Source organism: Nilaparvata lugens, chromosome 2 (assembly GCF_014356525.2).
Source record: "Nilaparvata lugens isolate BPH chromosome 2, ASM1435652v1, whole genome shotgun sequence".
Classification (NCBI taxonomy): domain Eukaryota; kingdom Metazoa; phylum Arthropoda; class Insecta; order Hemiptera; family Delphacidae; genus Nilaparvata; species Nilaparvata lugens.
In genome coordinates, this window is record NC_052505.1 from 72,299,145 (window position 1) to 72,319,127 (window position 19,983).

At 34.8% G+C, this 19,983-nt stretch overlaps 1 protein-coding gene across 8 annotated transcripts in view; it reads left to right on the top strand.

Annotated features, from left to right (window-relative positions):
- Window positions 1-5,152: 5,152 nt before the first annotated feature.
- LOC120349968 (basic helix-loop-helix transcription factor amos-like) overlaps window positions 5,153-19,983 on the top strand; it is a 46,131-nt gene continuing 31,300 nt past the window's right edge. Inside the window, exons 1-4 of one of the 8 annotated variants that reach the window (XM_039421656.1) lie at window positions 5,153-5,211; window positions 9,069-9,335; window positions 14,985-15,160; window positions 15,984-16,104. In XM_039421656.1, the coding sequence (XP_039277590.1) occupies window positions 9,071-9,335; window positions 14,985-15,160; window positions 15,984-16,104 (562 nt within the window). In that variant the 5' untranslated portion in view covers window positions 5,153-5,211; window positions 9,069-9,070. Of the gene's footprint in view, window positions 5,565-5,958; window positions 6,039-6,277; window positions 6,445-9,068; window positions 9,336-14,984; window positions 15,161-15,983; window positions 16,105-19,983 lie in introns of those variants that run through there. The other 7 variants (XM_039421659.1, XM_039421658.1, XM_039421652.1 and 4 more) reach the window with 7 other exon arrangements.

Genomic DNA, 19,983 nt, shown 5'->3' on the forward strand with positions numbered 1-19,983 from the left:
TACCTTATATGTTACACTTAGGAGGGCGATTGGTCTGTAACTGCTAGCATCATTTGGATCTTTACCAGGCTTCAATATGGCAACAATTATTGTTTCTTAAAAACAGTTGGTAATATCCCAGTTTCAAGAATATTTGAAAAGAAATCTGCAAGCCACTTCCTTACTTCAATTCCACACCCTCTCAGAAACTCTGGGAACATGCCATCTAGTCCAGCTGCTTTCCCTGTTTTGGTCTTAGATAAAGCTATATTGATTTCATCAACTGTGAAACGTGCTGATAAGGCAGAAGAGGGCTGGGTTTGCTTCACTATCTCTTTCAGATTCCGCTGAACCTCTCTTGTATGGTCTTTATGTGCTGGTACTTTGGAAAGAGAGACTATTCTGCTAGCAATCTTATTTGGGTCAATTCCTGGATTTGTACTCTGAATGCTAGGAGCAGCACCAAGCCTTCGTAATAAGTTCCATGCTTTCCTGCTTGAGTGTCTGAAATCAGTCTCCTCCAACATTGATTTCCATCTCTTAGCACGGGATTCATCCAGCTTCCTTAGCAATTCTGATGCCACTTCCTGGTTTTTTGTTTGTATGAATTCTTTGTATAGAAGGTTGCATTCGTTTGTCCACCCAGGGATATATTCCTTGCGGTAGCCTCTTGGAATAAACTTTTTCGCCACCCTCAGAACCAGTTCAACAAATCTATCATAGTTGTTCCAGGTAGAGGGAACTTCTACAATCTCTCTGTCCAACTCTTGGCAAAAATGATCCCATTTCGCTCTCCTGAAATTCCACCGTGGTTTGGGTATTGATTTTACAAGGGGTACCTTAATTCCAACTTCATGAAACACAGGTCTGTGCTGACTATGAGGAAAATCAGTAAGCACTTTCCTTAGAACAGGTAGAGGCCGGCTGTTCTCATCCTGGGAGACAAAACATAGATCTGGATTATAGTCTCTCAGCCACCTAGCTGATCGGAAGGTTCCTTTATCCTTGGCATCAAATACTAAGTATAGATCATTTAGCTCTGCCCAGTTCATCAAAGTTTGACCATTTTGATCTGTCTCTGCATACCTCCATGCCGTATTATGGCTGTTGAAATCACCTATGTATGCTGCAGGGTGGGGGTAGCAATCCAAGACTCCAGGCGGCCAGACAGAACTTGGTGGCTTGTAGATGTTTGTTATATGTAAGTTACCAATCTTTATGGTTATTCTTGATAAAGAATCTGCAGAAGAGCTGGATTTCACTTCAACATCCTGCAAGTCACTCCTTACATAGGTGGCTATGCCATACTGCCGATGATGCACTGCTGCCACAATATTATATCCTGTATTCCACCTCTAGATAGCAATGGTCATCATTTTCCACATGTGTTTCTTGGATAAGCACGACGTCTATTTTGTGGCTGCTGAGTAGTTTAGAGACATTCAGACTTACTTCTACTTATCCTTCAATATTTAGTTGGCAGATTCGGACTGAAGGTCCAATATCCTTTGTCTGGAAGCTCTGAAAAGAGCTGTTTGTCTGAGTATTTACCCTTCTTCTCATAATGTGATGTACAGCCGTTTTATATGGCTTTCTCGTTTGGTTCCGCTCATTCAGTGTTAGCCAAGGGGCACGTGTAAGTTGGTTTACGGACGCGAACAGAATTACCCCAATAAAAACCTTGCGCAGTTAGTATGGAATAATATATCATGTTGATCAGTACAATCATTGCCAATATCCAACAGTCACCAACCCCACACCTTGGCACGGTAGATGTGGCAGGTGTTATTGCCAGTCCGCTAAGGTGTGTATTTGATTTAGTTCCCCAGATTCAGATCCCCATCCTGAATTTGGGTATCCAGGCGCACCACGGGGAGGCGCTTCCAGCTTCATTGAATGATGTTAAAGGTGTTAATTAGGGGAGAGACTGCGAAGCTGGAACAAATACTACTGCGCCCTCTTTCACACTATAAAAAGGATTTCTAATTTGCCAGCTATGTAGCCTATTTCTCATATTTCTACATTGTCAAAAACATAATTGGCACAATTGTGGACCTAGAAAAGGATAGTGCCACCGGTTTTGTCGAATGATAGACAAGAATAGAAAAACCAAAGTTGATCAAATACTGTCATTATAACGTGGACCTCACTATAGTACTAATATGATCGTTTACTATTGCTTCCTTACAGTTTGTATTTTGAGTTATTTATTAAAAGACTTCATTAATAAAATAGTAATAAGTAATAAAATATAAGTTTCGGTAATATTATAATGAATATTTTATTTCCATAGATCCAATATAGGTATCCATATTATTCCATTCCATTGATTTGTCATATATTGTAATATTTTGTGAACTATGAAAATTGTATCCTAAATTTGTATTATAAAAAATATTATTTGCTGAAATTGTCTATAATTCTTCATCATTGCTATTGTTTTTATTTCCCTGTTCTATAATATGTAGTTATTATTATCTTATATAATATAGGAGTATAGAGTATTGTTAGGTACCCTTTACCGGTACTTAAGTTGCAAAACGAATGAGAAACAGTTTCAATATTGTGATAATGGTTAATTTATTATTATTTGCCATCTAATGAAATATACGGTAATATTAGCAATCTATGATAAATGTTTTATTTTCCATATCCCAAATACATAGTGATAGGAAAATATTGTAAAAAATGATTCATTTGCTAATAGAATGGATCACAATCTGAATTGAGGTAGGTCCACTAATTATATGTTTGGTCGAGTTAAAAATAATGCTTAATGAACAAATCATTGTATCATATGGTAATGGAAATGACGAAAAGTTTAAAAGAATATATATTGAAATCCTCAAGTATGTCGAAAGGGGGCTCAACCAACTGACCCAACTCCCATTTGACCCACCTACCACTAGACCCAATTTTTAAAATAGAGAGAAACCGCGAAACCATTTGACCCAATAGACATCTGACCCAATATACCATTTGTCCAACTCTATGAATATCAAAAACCAACTGACCCAATTGACATCTGACCCAACATCCTTGACCCAACTACTGTGCTGCACTCTGGCAAAACGTCTGCAATGTTCCAGGCTGGTTACTCTCTACCTACGGTCTACTCTTCAGGTAAAAGTCAAGAAGGCCTTGAAACCAAGCACACTGTTTTGACAGTTCTTGCTATCTTGAGGTTAGATTTGTGTTATTTTGTGATTTTGAGGTTAGATCTGTATTATTAATTTGGATGAGTTATTAGATTTGGTAAAACCACCATAAAAGCATCTTATCAATCAGTAAATGATTGATGATTATTCAATTTGATATAGGTAACTTTTCACAACTAGATTTTACCTTACTCCAAGTATTGTAGTCTATTGTTGCTATCATAGTTTTTATTAAGTCAGAAAAAAGCTGTTGACAGGTATCCTACAGCCTACGATATAAGTTCTGTAAGACAATGGAATTGAGTTACTGTATTAGAAATAGAAATTGGAAATGAATATTTATGGACATCCTTATAACCTAGGTTAAAACCTACAACATAAATAATTGTAGAGAATGACTTTGATGGAATCTGCCTTAAAAAATTTCCTCACAAGTTTCTTCCCTCAGTAAATTTGGATAAGTGTTTCTAGAATACATGGATTTAGAGTAGCCTACCTACATAGTTTATGATGATATTTCAGAGCTATGTTTCTGGTTGTACTATTTATTTACTGAGAAATAAACAATTTGCACAACGAATTTTGTAAAAAAATCAAATAATCTCCATGATATAGTACCCTACAATTCTCGGTTACCGGTACTTATGAGACTGCATTTCTCAGTTGAGTTATTTATTGAAGTTGTCGAAGGAGTACCACTCATCAAGAAGGCATTGATGTTTTGCGCACCATAAACTATGCCACGAGAGCGCAGCACAGTAGTTGGGTCTAGTGGTAGGTTGGGTCAGATGTCAATTGGGTCAGATGGTTTTGTGATGTTTATAATATTGGGGCAAATGGTATATTGGGTCAGATGTCTATTGGGTCAGATGTCTATTGGGTCAAGTGGTTTCGCGGCTTTTCTCGATTTAAAAAAATTTGGTCAAGTGGTAGGTTGGGTCAAATGGGAATTGGGTCAGTTGGTATGCACCCGTCGAAAGATATAACGCTATGAAAGTCGATGTTTTCCCATATAAGTCTGTCTGGGCGTCTGACTTCTTGCCCGATATTCAATGGCGACGAGAAATGAAGGAGGCATCATGCTTCCAAACGCTTGAAGGTATAGCTTAGTCATCTAACTATATATATCAATGGAATATTTATACAATGGGCGTGTCTATTCTATAATGTTGGTCCAAGATTCGACCAAAGAAGGCTACTTCATGCTGAATGAAATGCCACTTCCACACGCTTGCCAAGTGCTTACTAATGACGACGAGTGCGAAGGTGTGGATTGCTCTCAGACCAGATATATATAATATCCATAATCTGGTTCAAGGGATTGCTATGGTGAGGTCCACGTTATAATGAGAATATTTGATCAACTTTGGTTTTGCTATCCTTGTCTATTGATATTCTCTATGATTTTGAAAACATCAAACTTTGTTTACTATAATACAGTCTTCAAGAGATTGCTCCAAGCTGCTACTAGGACATTCTATTCACTCTGAATATATTTATTTATTGCAGCTAGAGTGAGAATCACATTATCCTATTCCACTCGAAAATATCTCTCCTTGTGTGAACAATAGTATTTCAACTTTTAAACGTGATTGTGAAGTAGAAAACTGACATCAGTGACATTCAGTAGACAAAATCAGGAAATTATTCTACTTCTGACTTTAAAATCTTCGTTAGTCACCAATTTCAATTGAGCACTATAGTGCGGTCCACGTTATAATGACAGTATTTGATCAACTTTGGTTTTGCTATCCTTGTCTATCATTCGACAAAGCCAGTGATGCTATCCTTTTCTAGGTCCGCACGATGCCATTAATGTTTTTAAAGTGTAGAAATATAATTATTAATGCAGAGAATCGGCATCGCTATTCTTCTATCTTTATCCACTGCCATTATAACGTGGACCTTACTACAATAATAATTATGCCAGCGCTCTTTTTCACTTGTCTGTATGCCAGCAATGGTGTTGGCTATTCGACAAGCGACTTGGCGAGAGTGTGGCCCGGCATACCACAGTCAAATTATCTCAACTCTCTACTAGTCTACTGCTCTATTCACAAATAGCGGGAGTTTGGTCAGTAATAATAATAATATTTTTTTATTTGTAAATTTAGTTGAAATTAGAATTTGTTGGAGGCCTTGGAGCTTGTTGCTTTGAGGTTTGATTGTAAGCTGTGAGTGAAAGTGAGTTTGTTGTTCAACTCTTGGTAGCATTTTGATGTTTTTTGACTGCATATTGTAAATTTCTTAGCATTAGAAGTATAAAATAGTTTATTTCCAGTAGCCTACAGTACATACTGCACGTATTTTGTTGAAATCTCTGAGCATAAAAAGGATTATAGTTTTTAACATCCATTTCCCAGTTCAAAATTATTCTTACTTTCCTTGCCTTACATGAGAAAAGTATTGCTTTCCAAAAAAATTAAGGTAGTTATCCCAATTTCAAGTTTTCTATACGTTTCAAGTGTTTTTTGGCTGTGCCATTTGTGGCTAACAAAGAATCATAATGCGCATGGGCAGGGATTAAGTAACGGTTTCGTTTTCTGTGATTACTGAGCAGTAACGGTGATTGATTGTATCGTTGAACATAAATTTTATTCGAGTCGTCGCTAAGGAATTTCACTTGAAGGTCGCGATGATCTGTCTGTGAACACTCCATTCATAATTAATGGATTTTCACTTGAAATTTTAAACTTGGGGCTCTTATACCATGAGTATCCAACATTGCAACTCTATGGCTAAACTCACACTTACGCGACTCAGGTCGAGGAGAGACTCGACTCTAGTCAAGAGCATGTGTTTTCAAATGGTGACGTGGAGACTAGAATCGACTGGTCTGAGTGTCACCATTTTAAAGCACATGCTCTAGACTAGAGACGACCTGAATCGCGTAAGTGTGAGGTGAGCCTACCTCTAATCAAATCGTAGGACTCCAGTCGAGGATACTCCAATCTCTCGACCTTACGACTTTTTTGCTCTTAGTCACTACTTCAGTTCCATGCTAATCCATTACCATTTTCTAACCTCTTACTTTATCATAAAAATATAAGATTGTCTCTACTTAACATGTAACAAATTATTATAATTATTATGAATAGGCTATATTGTATTATCTAATTCTTATTACTATCTTATTATCTAAAATGATGAAAGATCACTTTCATAGAACATAATCTCACTTCCATTAAAAATGCAAGGTACGGTACTATGCAACTCAAGTCGAGGCTTGACCAACATGTCCAGTTGATGCTCGACTCAGTCTCATAGTCGTAAGGTCACGGAGACTCTGGACTTGAGTCACGTAAGTGTGAGTTGAGCCTTAGAAATTCAATATAATTCAATACAATTAGCAAAAAAATGGCTGATAATGAGTTGAAAAATATTTTTTTATGGGTTTCTCAGAAAATACTTTCCCAAAATCATACATATTTTTGAGCCCTATCATCTGACATGTGTCTCCTTTCTGTGAAATATGAAGCTAGTAGGGGTTCCAACCCATCCTTGAAGAAATTAACTTTGTAGCCTCCTCATGCATGAGGTAGATTGGCATAATAATTATTCAAAAGAACACAAATGGTTGAGAAATTCTATCTGCAAAACAGGTTGTTATGGCAAAGTTTTTGAAATTATCAAATGTCATATCTTCTGTTCATGATCTCCCATAGAAAAATACTAGCTAACGATACGAAAAGTCCAAGATCAATTCATGACTTGGCGACTTGCAAACTATCAACAATATACCGGTAATATTAAGGTGTGTACAGATATACGCGCCTCCAACACGCTCCGCCATCGCTCCACAATCGCTCCGATCATGAACGTTACGGGAGATGTTAGCTCTTCTTGCGTTCCACTCTTGCTCCCCGGTCGATCATCAATTGATCTGCTCGAGTGAAGTTCGATTGCGGAGAAGAGCAAAAGTCTGTTCGCACCTTTAGCTGTTATCTGCTTTTATGAAAGATTAATAATAACAATGAAATTATTTGTTTGTTTTCGAAAACTTCCCAGTGACTCTTATTATAGTTAAGGAAATTAGGAATTGCTAATGTAACTAGACTTTTCATAACAAATAATAAGAAAAATTGGAAAGTAGGCTATAGGCTACATTAAGTTATTTGTGTATAAATGGGCGATACAGACAAATAAAAATTAGAAAGGAATTGCACTGCACGGTGGGCAGGAGGTTTGCGGAGGCTGCTACCCACCCCACGGGGATGCAGGGGGCAAAGTCCCATGTCGAGTGAAAAGTATGAGTAAAAAAAATCAAATGAATAATAGATCAATTCGAAAAAATGTACTGTATGTATTGATGTTTATACCCCTCAATACATTATTGTTGTCATTGACTATTGGGATAGTTTTAAGGTGGGTTCACACCAAAGTTATTAACAAAATGCTAATAACTCAATCTTTATAGATTCTATTAGATTGAACGGAACTTGAAAAACACATGATGTTTGATGTTCATCATGTGGATGATAAGTTATGTTCAATCTAATAGAATCTATAAGGATTAAGTTATTAACTCTTTGTTATTAACTTTGGTGTAAACGCAGCTTTAGATATAATGCATTTTTTCCAATGACTATTATTATTTTTCAAATATCACTCAACATTTGATAATAAACATGATTTTTTTTATTTTAAGAAGTAACTGGGTAAATAAGAGTGAGCTAATTATTCATCAGTTTTATGCATGTATTTCTACTTAGAACTATACTCAATAATAATAATAATTATAAGAAAATTATAACATTAAAAACAACTACAAACTTGAAAATCAAGTAAAACATTTATTTCAAAAGCCAAATAAAATTAATTCTATGAAAAGTTTTTGTGTCTTCAAATCATGACAGCACCACATTAAAAAAAAGTGAACATATGATCATGCTTCTGCTGTTATTTAATAAAATTATGTTATGGTTCTTCTATCTTTCTTCTCTGCCGTTATAACGTGGAACTCACTATAGTGAGAAATAAATTTTAATGGCAAGGAATGTACTGTGAGTGTGCCACACTAAATTATTAATCGGGACACACATAACCGCACCGAGCCCGCGCAGACGTACGGCCGAGTGACGGACTTACTACGGCGAGTGAGAAAACAAAGGCTTTCAAATGTGTAGGACACATACTACCGCACCGCGTCAGCACCGTCGCCGTGTTTGTTGCCTGCGCCGCGACCGCGCCTTCACCGACTATTTCAGTTTACTTTTGACGGTGACGGTGCGGCTTCGTTTGACATAAAGAGTGAAAAACTTATTGAAGATATATGGGATTTTCAGTTTTGTACGATCAAAGTGATGAGAAATATGGTTGAACAGAAAATAGGTTAAACCAAAAGTAAAAGTAGAACCAAATAAGTTAAGCCAAAGGTATAATAGACATAATATAATAAACAAAAAAAAGTATAAAGAAGAAACCCATGACTGTGTCTTAAATTTTAAATTTAAAACTAACTACGGTAGATGCAGAAAGCAAAAGATAACAATTTTATTTCTGATATATATTTTTTAATACATGACGGTATATATTATATACCAGCACTATGTTTCTCATCTTCTGTGTCTGGTAATTAGTCTTAAATAATTAGATTAAATAATCTTCTGGTAATTAGTTGAAAAATGAAAAATATAAATTCAAATAGGATGTAACAAGATTTTAGTGTTATATTATTAACAATAGCTTAACACATGAGAAATCAGACTACAGTAGCACTACATAACTGAGACACTGCTGTGGCACTGATACGTGTGTTCTCCTACCACCATCACCGTGTCGCGGTCGCGGGGTTAGCTTGGCCATACGTTGGTGCAGGCTCGGTGCGGTTATATGTGTCCCAGCCTTTATAGGTTATTATAGTACCGGTAGCTTTTTATGTGTACATAAGGATACATTTTTAATAAGTATCCTTTGATTCTTTTTTTTCAGAAATGGAAGCACATCATTCAAAACGTGAAGGAATTAGGGAAGATGAGCTCGATAGTCTAGAAGCAAATGCGACCTACAACATGAACCACAAAGCACGTGGCTCAGCGATCATTTTCAATCACGAACATTTTCTTGAAAATTTGGATCAAAGAAAAGGTACAGATGTTGATGCTTTCAAACTGCGAAATTCTTTAGAAAGACTAGGGTTTTCTGTTGTCTCATATAAAGACCGCAAAGCAGAAGAAATTGAGAACATAATCACTGAAGGTAAATAATATTCTTCATATATATATATATATATATATATTATATATATATATATATATATATCCTCTAATAATTTCATGTAGATTTATTGTTAAATTTGTTCATATCTTGTGTTGTAATACGGTTTTACTTACTTGGGCTTGATAATAAAAAAACACCTGAAGTACCGTATTCAAATATTTAAAATTGAGCTCAATATAACATAATATAAAAATACCTACCCATGTTAATTTCACATATCTTTTCTAGACGTTCGGTTCTCACCGCCAATAAAAGCCTTACATAATACATTGTTCGAGAGAAATCAGCAGCAGACTTTTATGTGATCACTTGAAAATGGCATTAATATGTCGAAACATGTTCATTAATAAAATAAATAAATATTTTCAAATAGAAGGGTACTTCGATTTTAATTTACAAATGAGTTACTCAATCTACATTTTGAAATTTCTTATCTATACAAAGTCATACATGACATTGATCCATCTGTATAATTTTTGTGAATTGGAAGTTGAGTCGTGGAATCAATTATTGCTCCACGTAAATGGTTGAACGATTCAATTTCCAATGTGTTAGTTATGAACGTGTGATTTATCACATTCATCAACTGAGTAATAGAAGCAATTTTATGATTTACTCCATGCTTCATATAAACTATAGTGAGTGGTCTTGTTTGGAATTATATAAACACTTTTTGAGTTTTCATGTCAGGTCCTATATCTGTTTTTCGTTAACAAGTGATTGAGGCATTACTTACATGAAGGGATCTTATCTTGGAATAAATTATAGGCTTTCTCAGTCCAGACAGTTTAAACCTTACATAATTGTATTTCCAGAATTGGGATCTTCTAAGGAATGGTAGTACTCTAAGCATTCATCTTGTTGGTTCTATTTTAAACTGATTTTCACAAAGCTCTTGTATCTTTTATAGTTTTCGAGATATCAGCTCTTGAAAGTGTGACTTTTTGGAAGAACAGTTTCTCATACAACGTTTTGCTCTTTCAGGTGCGTACATATGAATGCGTCACAAACACATGCATTTGCTTTTCATCAACTGATGTTCAGTTTATTATTATCTGTATCTATGCAGAAACAGTAAAATTAAGGTATAAATATCGGGGCACCGAGCTTTGCTCGTTATTTTTATCCTATTATATTAAGCGAGCATTTCTGTATTTTTATATCTGGTTATTTATGTTCAACGGATCTCAAGAACGGCTCTAACGATTTTCACGAAATTTGGAACATAGTAGGTTTATGATATAAACATTCAATTGCACTAGGTCTCATCCTTGGGAAAACTCGCTGAACGACATTAAAAGGATAATTCATTCTTGGCTGAAACAGCTGAGACATTTGTCGTCTGTGGATGGTAAAAAGTGAGCGAGTGATTCTGTAGAAAATCAAAATATCACATCCCCGAAATTCATAAGCCAACTTATAGCCAGCTGTTAGATTTTGTCTGCCGTCCATTCTTCACTTAAGTTTCTTTGTAGTAGTCGCGCTGGCAGTGTTTGAATCTTGGCGCGCTTCTGCTGCCAACTTTATTTTAATCAGCTGACTTGTTGGTCACTCTTGTTTTTCGTCATTCTTTCCTCATTTATAGCTTTAGAATACATTGCATATTTTTTAAAGATTTTCGTCAATTGTCCTATTTAGGTTGTTTTCAGGTCTAAACTTTTTAAGCTTGTTTTTTTTTTTTTTTTGGTTCTGCATTGTACAACACAGCGTTACCCCCTGCTTCGTCTCTTGTAAACTTACTTCGTTCTCGTTCGCTCCAACTCGCTTTGTTCAGAGACGATGTAGCTCTGCATTCTTCAAGTTCTTTTGCACTCAATCTCAATCTTCAGATCACTTTTCAAATGTTATAAAGTGTCTACAATCAAGTCATCAATCAATCATAAGTTTTTAACTTCAAAGTCTTAAATTTTCACAATCTTCAATTCAGTGCATTGCAACCACATGTTTCATGTATACTCAAATGTTTTTCCAAGTTACTTTGGACTCAGGTTTTAATGAATTTCAGTCAAATTGCATCTCTCAAACATTCGTTCTGCAATTCTAACTCACTTTTTACAAATTTGAGTTGTGCTCCAAGTTCTTCACATAAGATTGTCTTGCTGTTGCATCACGTTGCACTGTGACTTCGCTGTGTCGTAGCTGTTAACCACTAATAGCCACATTGTTGCCGCTTTTCTTCCCTTGGAATCAATGACTTCATCATTTTGGATCCTCACTCAACTCCATGTTTCTCTTGATTCGTGAGAATATTTGCTCCTCCAGTAGTCCTGCTTCTGCTGCAGCTTCCCATTGACATGTCCTGGCCTGGATATGTCCTATCTCTTGGCACTTTGAAGCTGCTAACCTTACATTGAGCTAAGTATTTTGTATTAATTTACCTTTTCTTTTACATATACGTACTATCTACTGTTTTTGATTTTCAAAATAGTTAACCAAAAAATCAGATTTTATTGACCATTTATTCATTAGGCCATCTTCATTGTCATTTTGAAATTTAGCAACTTGTTTCACATTGCCATTCACTGGCTCAAGCCTGAATTAACATGTATTTTGTACACCAAATTTTTGTGAATCTTTTCAATTATCTTTCATTCTAGTCAAAGTTGTTATAATTTGACTTTTGATTAAAATTTTCCGCTTCAATTATTTTGGTTCTTAGTTCCATTCCCTTGCTTGGATTTGTAAGAATCTTTTTTACAATTATTATCAACTTCAATTATTTTGGTTCTTAGTTCCATTCCCTTGTTTGGTTTTGTAAGAATTTTTATCATGAATGTTAACGTTTGGCAATTCCAAGCCTTTTTTTACAAACTCTAGTTAATCAATTCAATTTTAACAGCCTCAATCAATTTGTTCTTAAGTCTATTCTCCAATCTAGGGTCACAAGAATCTTTGTAACATTATATATTATCTTTAGTACCGTATCTCAGTATTCAAATATTACATCTAATTTTGAAGATTAATTCATGTTTTACAATTAAATTTGATTCAATTATACTTTCATTAACTGCATTATAAGTCATAACTGCATTATAAGTCACTTTCAAGATTGTATTATTAGTATTGTATTTCTCGTTGAAATTGCATTCCAGTAACATCACTTATATCAATTTTTATTAGAAGGTTTTCACACTCAATCTTTTTTAATATTTTCTAATACTATAGTTTTCATCTATTTTATTTGAAATTTTGCTTACCGGTACCTGTAACTACAACTCAGAAGTATTAAGAAACTTTAGCATCACATTGATTGTTGAATGCTCACATGTAAAAAAAACATCACATTTTAAAGTGTAGTTATTAATTTTTTGGAATTTCATCAATTGAATTATTATCCATTATTGTCATTCATTCTTGACTCAATATATGTTTACTTGCACTTCTAGAACTGTTGTATGTTCAAGTTTTATCTTGCACCAATCTTTGATTTATCAAAATATAATCTTGTATGATTATAAACCTATTGTTCTCATTTGGCATTGACCTTTCCTAGTATTCATTAATTAATTTTCCCTAAGCTATCTAGCTACCAGTAACTTTAATGATCGTTTTGCATTCAATTTCTGATCAATTTTGAATGTACAACACTCATTTGAAACTTTATGTATGATTGGGTTAGATTCAGAAATAACACTCTCAGTTGTTTCATTAATTTATTACCAAAGACCACTGCTCTTTTCATCAAGTTCATACACCAGCTGTGAAATATAAACACAATCATTTTAGAGAATTGTGTTCTGTTTATCAATAAATAAAAATAAAGAGCGAAGCTCGGTGCCCTGATATTTTATTGATAAACAGAGCACAATTCTCTAAAATGATGGTGTAGCCTTTATATTTTACTGCTGGCTGGTTTATATTTTACATCTTATTATTATACTTCAGCTTATGAATTTTGGGGATGCAATATTTTGATTTTTCACAGAATCACTCGCTCACTTTTCACTATCCACAGACGACGAAAGTCTCAGCTGTTTCAGCCAAGAATGAATTATCCTTTTAATGTCGTTCAGCGAGTTTTCCCAAGGATGAGACCTAATGCAATCGAATTTTTATATCATAAACCTACTATATGTTCCAAATTTCGTAAAAATCATTAGAGCCATTTTTGAGATCCGTTGAACATAAATAACCAGATATAAAAATATAAACAGATATACAGAAATTGCTTGCTCAATATAATAGGATAAGCATAGCATCAGCTGATGAAAAGCGATAGGCGCAGCATGTTCATGGGGCATAAGTCTGTAAGCAACTTCATAATCTCTCCAACAATGTATGTGTGAGGCTTTTATTGGCGGTGGGAACCCAACATCTCCATAGGATAAGTGAAACTAACATTTATATATCAAAACATGTAGTGAATAAAGAGGGTACTTGGATTTTCAATTTCCAGATAAATAAGATTATCCCTCACCAAAAAGTTAATATTGAGTATTTAGTTTGAAAATAATTAGGTTGTGATGACAAGAAACTGCATGAAAAGTCATACAGATCAAACAATGTGAGTGAAAATAATTTTGTTAAATCAATAGTGATGATTCAAATACCTGTAAAAAAAACAATTATGCAATTAAAAAACAATAATTGAAGTTTGAAAATTCCAAGAACAAAACAATGAATATGAATCATAAAAAATAATTAGTTGATTATTCAATGAGTTACAATAAATTTAAATTTGTACTAAGTTAAGTCACCTTAAAAACTTGATGCAACAAAAATGCAAAGTCTCAAAGAGGATTGAAACAGATTCTAAAAATACGGAATTGATTAAAAAATAGTTGATATTGATTTAGTTTTATCACCTCGTATAGATGAACATATGATAATGTAAATTAATTACACCAATACTAAATAACAAGTTATTTCATACGAAAATATCTAATGCTGAAAACATAACCTAACTTGGTAGTTATATTCAAAATGTAAATAATGAAGTGGAAAACACACGACGTTAGAAAGAGGGGAATGACCTCTGAATAAGGGACAATGGAATAATTAAATGCAGTGACATTTATACTCATCTGAAAACATATGATGGGGCCAGGCCTTGTCCAAAGTAAGGCACAGGAAAGTGAAAGAGATCCACGATGGATCCAAGGCCGGCGACAATGCGGTAACTGGTTGGCAGGAGTCAGACGCACTCCCCAACACCCAAGCACAATGAAGCGGCGAAGACCAAGATGACGACCCAAGACCGACGTTCTGCGACGTCCTCAATGGAGCATCGAGGTGATGATATCCCATCGACGACGTGGACCGACGTATACTTCAGGGATGGAAATGATCATTTGAAGTAGACGTGGATACAGGTGGAAGAGCAGGGCAGAAGATATGTAGGCCTATGCCAATTGAAGATACGAAAAAGTTCATACGGAACTGTACTACTAAGTTGGGAACTTAGTTCAATTGTAATAAATCCTAGTGAGTAATTTGAGCCGCGTTCAAAGGATGAAGCATGGAGACAAGAGGCACTCACAGCAGAGGCTAACTAGCAGGTATTGGACTCCGAGAGAGATGAACGTTGGTCATCTGTGGAATTACAAAATGGAAAGAATAAACTAGGAACTAATGAGATTTGTTGTGAGAGATTCAACATATGTATCGACTTATTTTTGTTTTTTACAGCAAGTGAGGTTGATCATTCAGAGTATGACTGTTTTGTGGTAGCTATATTGAGTCATGGAGGAAATGGATATATAAACGCATATGATCATCCTTATAAACCAGATATTTTGTGGACCAAGTTTTCTGCAGACAATTGCAAAACACTTGTTGGGAAACCGAAACTCTTCTTCATCCAGGTTAGTTTTAACAGAAGTGAGTTTGTATTTGGTTTTTGGTTTCAACATTTTCAAATCATTCCATGCTTTCAAGTTCTGAGTCATAGGCATAGTTGAGTGCGAACGGTTTTTCTATTATTTTCGGTTCTCAATTCATTCTAAATCCTAAATTTTGATTTGTATATTTCTTGACTCGAAATTTGATCCAAATTGCTCAAGTGAAGCAACTTAACCTACTTTTTGGACATACTTTCTATCAAAATTTGGAAAATTTGTTTTGGGCTAGACCTGTTGGTTCTTTTCTGTATCATGTATATGGTTTGTGTATTATTGAATGTTGAATAAATGAATAAAAAACATTTTTTAGATTTATGAGAAAATCAACATTGAAATGGTTGCTTTTTTTCAATTAAGAGTCAATAAGTAAAATAAGTAAGAATCAACTAGATGACTTATAAAATAATATCAATTTCCAACTCTCTACTCTGCAGAATGAATAACACATCCAAATTTTTGTACAGCTTTTTAGTTAAGGCCTTTAAAGCTGCGTTTACTTATCATACACATAATGAACATATAATATTATATGTTTGTCAAGTTCCGTTCAATTTCATAGAATCTATAAAGAATAAGTTATTAACATTTTGTTATCAACTTTAGTGTAAACGCAGCTTATGTTTCAGCCATTTTTGAACTGCAACATTCTTTCCACATATTTTGCTATTTTTTCATCGACTTGTAATTAAGTTATTTGAATACTGATATATGGATAACAAATAATACTCCTAGCATTTGGTTTACTCAAACCAAAACTAAAATCAATCTATTCATTTTTATTTTCCAGGCTTGTCAAGGAAGTGAATTAGATAACGGAATTACTCTATCGGTTCAAACTGATTCCAGTTCCACAAATGAATTTTCATTTCATGAAGAAGACTTCCTTATTGCTAATTCGTCTATCCCTGGTAAGTTTCATTACATTTTTGAATTCTAAGATTTGATTTGAGTTTTATACTTGTACTGATCACTCCAATTGAGTAGGCCTACCATGTCGTAGGCCGCCTACTCGGTGCTCAACACATAAAACTGAATTTCTATTATTTCCCTTATCCTACCTTCAACCATATAAGGTAAGAAAAGTATTGCTTTCAAAAAATTCAAGCTAAGCCAATTTCAAATTTTCTATACGTTTCAAGGTCACCTACATCGAAAAAATGTGTGTGTTTTTTGTATTGGTCTGTGTGTGTAAATGTTTGTACACATGATATCTCCATCCCCAATTTACGGATTGACTTGAAATTGTAAACACAAGTTTATTATATCATGAGTATCGGTCCCAAAGAAATTAAATAAAAAAAAATCAGTAAAAATGGCGACTAATGAGTCAAGAATGTTGTTTTTCGCGGTTTTCTCAAAAACGGCTTGCACATTTCTTTCATCGTTGATGCTCCTTGGTATGTACGGAACAGCGACATTCATAGAGATCTGGGAGTCAACCTGGTATCCTGTGAGATTCAGCGGTATGTAGAGAGTCATGAAGCACGGCTCCACCAACACAACAACGACGAGGCAATACAGCTGCTAGACAACGGAGGATTGGTGTGGAGGCTCAAAAGGAGGAGGTCATTTGAATTGATGTAGTGCATTATTTAATTTAAGTACATAATATTATTATTAGCAGTAAGATATTCTAGTGACAGTTTCACTGTATTTTATTTTTATTTAGTAGGTTAGGTTCGATAAAATTAGCTCATTAGTCTCAAGACTAGCAGATAACAATAGTACACGAAAAAAACAAAATTTTTTCAGATTCTTACCCTGGATAGCTATTTTTATAAGTCCTATCAACTCATATGACATGAGAGACTCGTTTCTGGCAAAATTGCAGAAACTCTGCAACTTTCTCGAGAAAAATGGATTTTGGAGAACCGTATTTCTATCACAATCTTCTCAAAAATGAATTGACCGAACGTAGTGAGGTCTATGTTTCAACTCGATTTGCTTTTGTCTGTCTGTATGTAACGCGATTACGGCCAAACGCGTTGATAGAATTTAATGAGATTTGGCAGGAATATTCCTTTTACAACTGCACGTCGATGTATACACAAGATTTTTTGAAAGTATGCATTTTAAGGATAATATGAAAAGAAAAGGAATTCCTCCATACTCTGATATCACTATATAATATATCATCCACTTTGAAGATAGAATCAATCAGACTATACAATTATTATTCATGGACCGAGCGAAGTGAGGTCTAAAGTTAAGGAACTGGAATAACCAACCGGCTTTTCAAAAAAAAATATTTATTCCAACATACTAATCAGGGGCGGTCTGGCTCAGCTGGGGGCCCTCGGCTATGGCTGATTGTGGGGCCCCCACTGACGGGTCCGGGGGGTCTGAGCAAGAGTGGGGGGGGGTCCTGGGGTCCCTTCCCCAGAAAATTTTATATAAATTGATGCCTAATAACTGATTTTTACACCGTTTTGGAGTATATAATATGTCTAAAAATAAGTTGTATTTGAAAGCTTATTTTCAAAAAATTTATAGTTATTTTTATGAGAAAATACTTTTTTAAATTGCAATTGACCTAAAATTGAACTAGGTTTGATAATAAAAACAAAATTTTCAATGTAGTTAAACAGATTTATTAGTACAATTGAAATTATTAAACGTGTTTGGAATACAACATGAAAATTCTAAATATAGCCAAAAAATTAAACTCATTTGAACATAATTATCAAATTTACATTGATGTCAATGACTGTTAGATTACACAGAACGGAAAAAATTCACTAAAAGTGCTTTAGACATTTCTTGACTAGATTTGGCGAGCTCGTCAATAATATGGTCTTTGACAACATTGTGAAATAAATCCCTCTCAACGTTCATCAATGGTTGAAGCCAGGTCCTGTCCAAGCGTCGCTCTCAAATGCGTTTTCAGCTTGGAAAAAAATCACTCGCATGTAACTTGTGTGCATGGAATTGTCAATACAAATTTGTAGGCCATATACCGGTACAAGTTATCATGCACTGCTCGCAATAATTGCCATCGTCAAAATTTTAAGCATCGTCGGGAGAAGCTTCCTCTGACTCGGAGTCTGATGTAAGATCTGATTCTTCTAGCTCTTTTTTGAAATGTCATCTTTATCCTTGATGTTAGCTCCCTTTAAAAACGTAACTAAAGTTAACTTATTTCTACTTTGGCAAGTTTAGGGATAGCGCGAAGTACGTCTGCAGGAAAACTGTCAAGTGTTTTCATTTCTTTAAACTTTTTCGGAGTAAGCCAGGAACAGTCATTACAGTTGGAAATATGATAATGCAGATAATGTATTGTTTGGTGATGAAATTCAGGTACACTTTTCATGGTTTATGCGCGCATGAAAGTCTTTGCTTTGGTTGCTCAGAATTGAATATCTTTTTGTTATGTTCTAGTCCAATCAACGAAAGATTATAGAGGGAAAAGTTTAGAATACGATTTTCAACTCTACAGCTCTTTCAAGGATAGTAAGAGGATTTACAATTCAAAAGTCATCACCCCTATCCCCTGTGCTAAAGGAGTAGGGGTGGTTTGAAAGTACCATTTTTTCATTTTTCGCATATATCTCGGAAACTATGCATCTCATGAACATTTGTATTCTGTGCAAACTTGAAGTTTACAAAATTACAAACAAGTTTTGTCTTCTTCTTTTCCATATCTCTCATAGTTTCTGAGATATCCGCTCTTGAAGGTGAGACATTTTTTGAAAAAACACTTCTGTCTCCAATTTTTTAATATTTTCGGCCTTATAATTTTTGAACGATTGATGAAGAAAACTAGTTCTGATTATATGCTGATAGAGCATCAAATTATCTTCAATTTGATGTATGCTTTCACTATTTTACGCATTTCCCTACAACTGTTGCAGCAGTTTTAGTGTTGAGAGTGAAATTTTCTGTTCAGCAACAATAGATCAGTTGACAATGAAATTCGGAGGGAATGTTTGGAACACAATTTTCGACTTTGCAGCTTTGTTGACACTGGTTTGGAGGTGAGCATATAAAACATCCCAACCCCTTCATCATGTGCTGAAGGGATGAGGGTGGTTTGAAAGTTGCATTTTCCACTTATTACTTTCATGCTTATATCTTGAAAACAATGTGTTCTGTTGACATAATCAACTACATAAAAATGAAGCTTAAATTTTCTACAAGTTTTATTCGGTAGAGGTTTACGATAAATCTGATACTTTTCGAGATATTCATGTTCTAAAGTGATGCATTTTCGAAAAACCAGTTTTTCTTCCATTTTTCACTCTTTCAAGTATTATAACTTTTCAAAATTATTGATTTATCATCATCTTCACCATCAATCTTTCTTTCACATCAGCAGTAGCAGATTCATTTCAAGTCAAGTGATTGGTGGCGTGATGCTTTTCAGATGCTTCTGATTTGTCCATCTTCTTCCTTTACCCCTGGCCTCTACTTCTCGACCACTGCTTCACTTGAGGGTAGACAGAGTTTAGATGTTCGGTTAAGGGATAGTGAACAGGTTTCGTTCTCTTCCCAGTAGTGTCTTTCTACAGGGATATTTCTATTCTTCATTTTATTGAATAGAATATTGTGGGTCGAGTTTCTGACAACTCAAAGGTGAATCTTCCTTGGGGATTTTCTTTACTTGTAGCTTTTTCCCCGACGTGTATCACTTGGGGTTTTCAAGTTGACCTATGGTACGGGTAGGTACCTATAGAGTTCTTAAGTTTGCTGTGTCAAACAGTTAAGGAGGAATTTAGCTGGGCTCTCTTCGCTTCAATCACAGTGGGTTCTGGGTTCTTCACAAATTGTAGTATTTTTCTAGAGCTCTT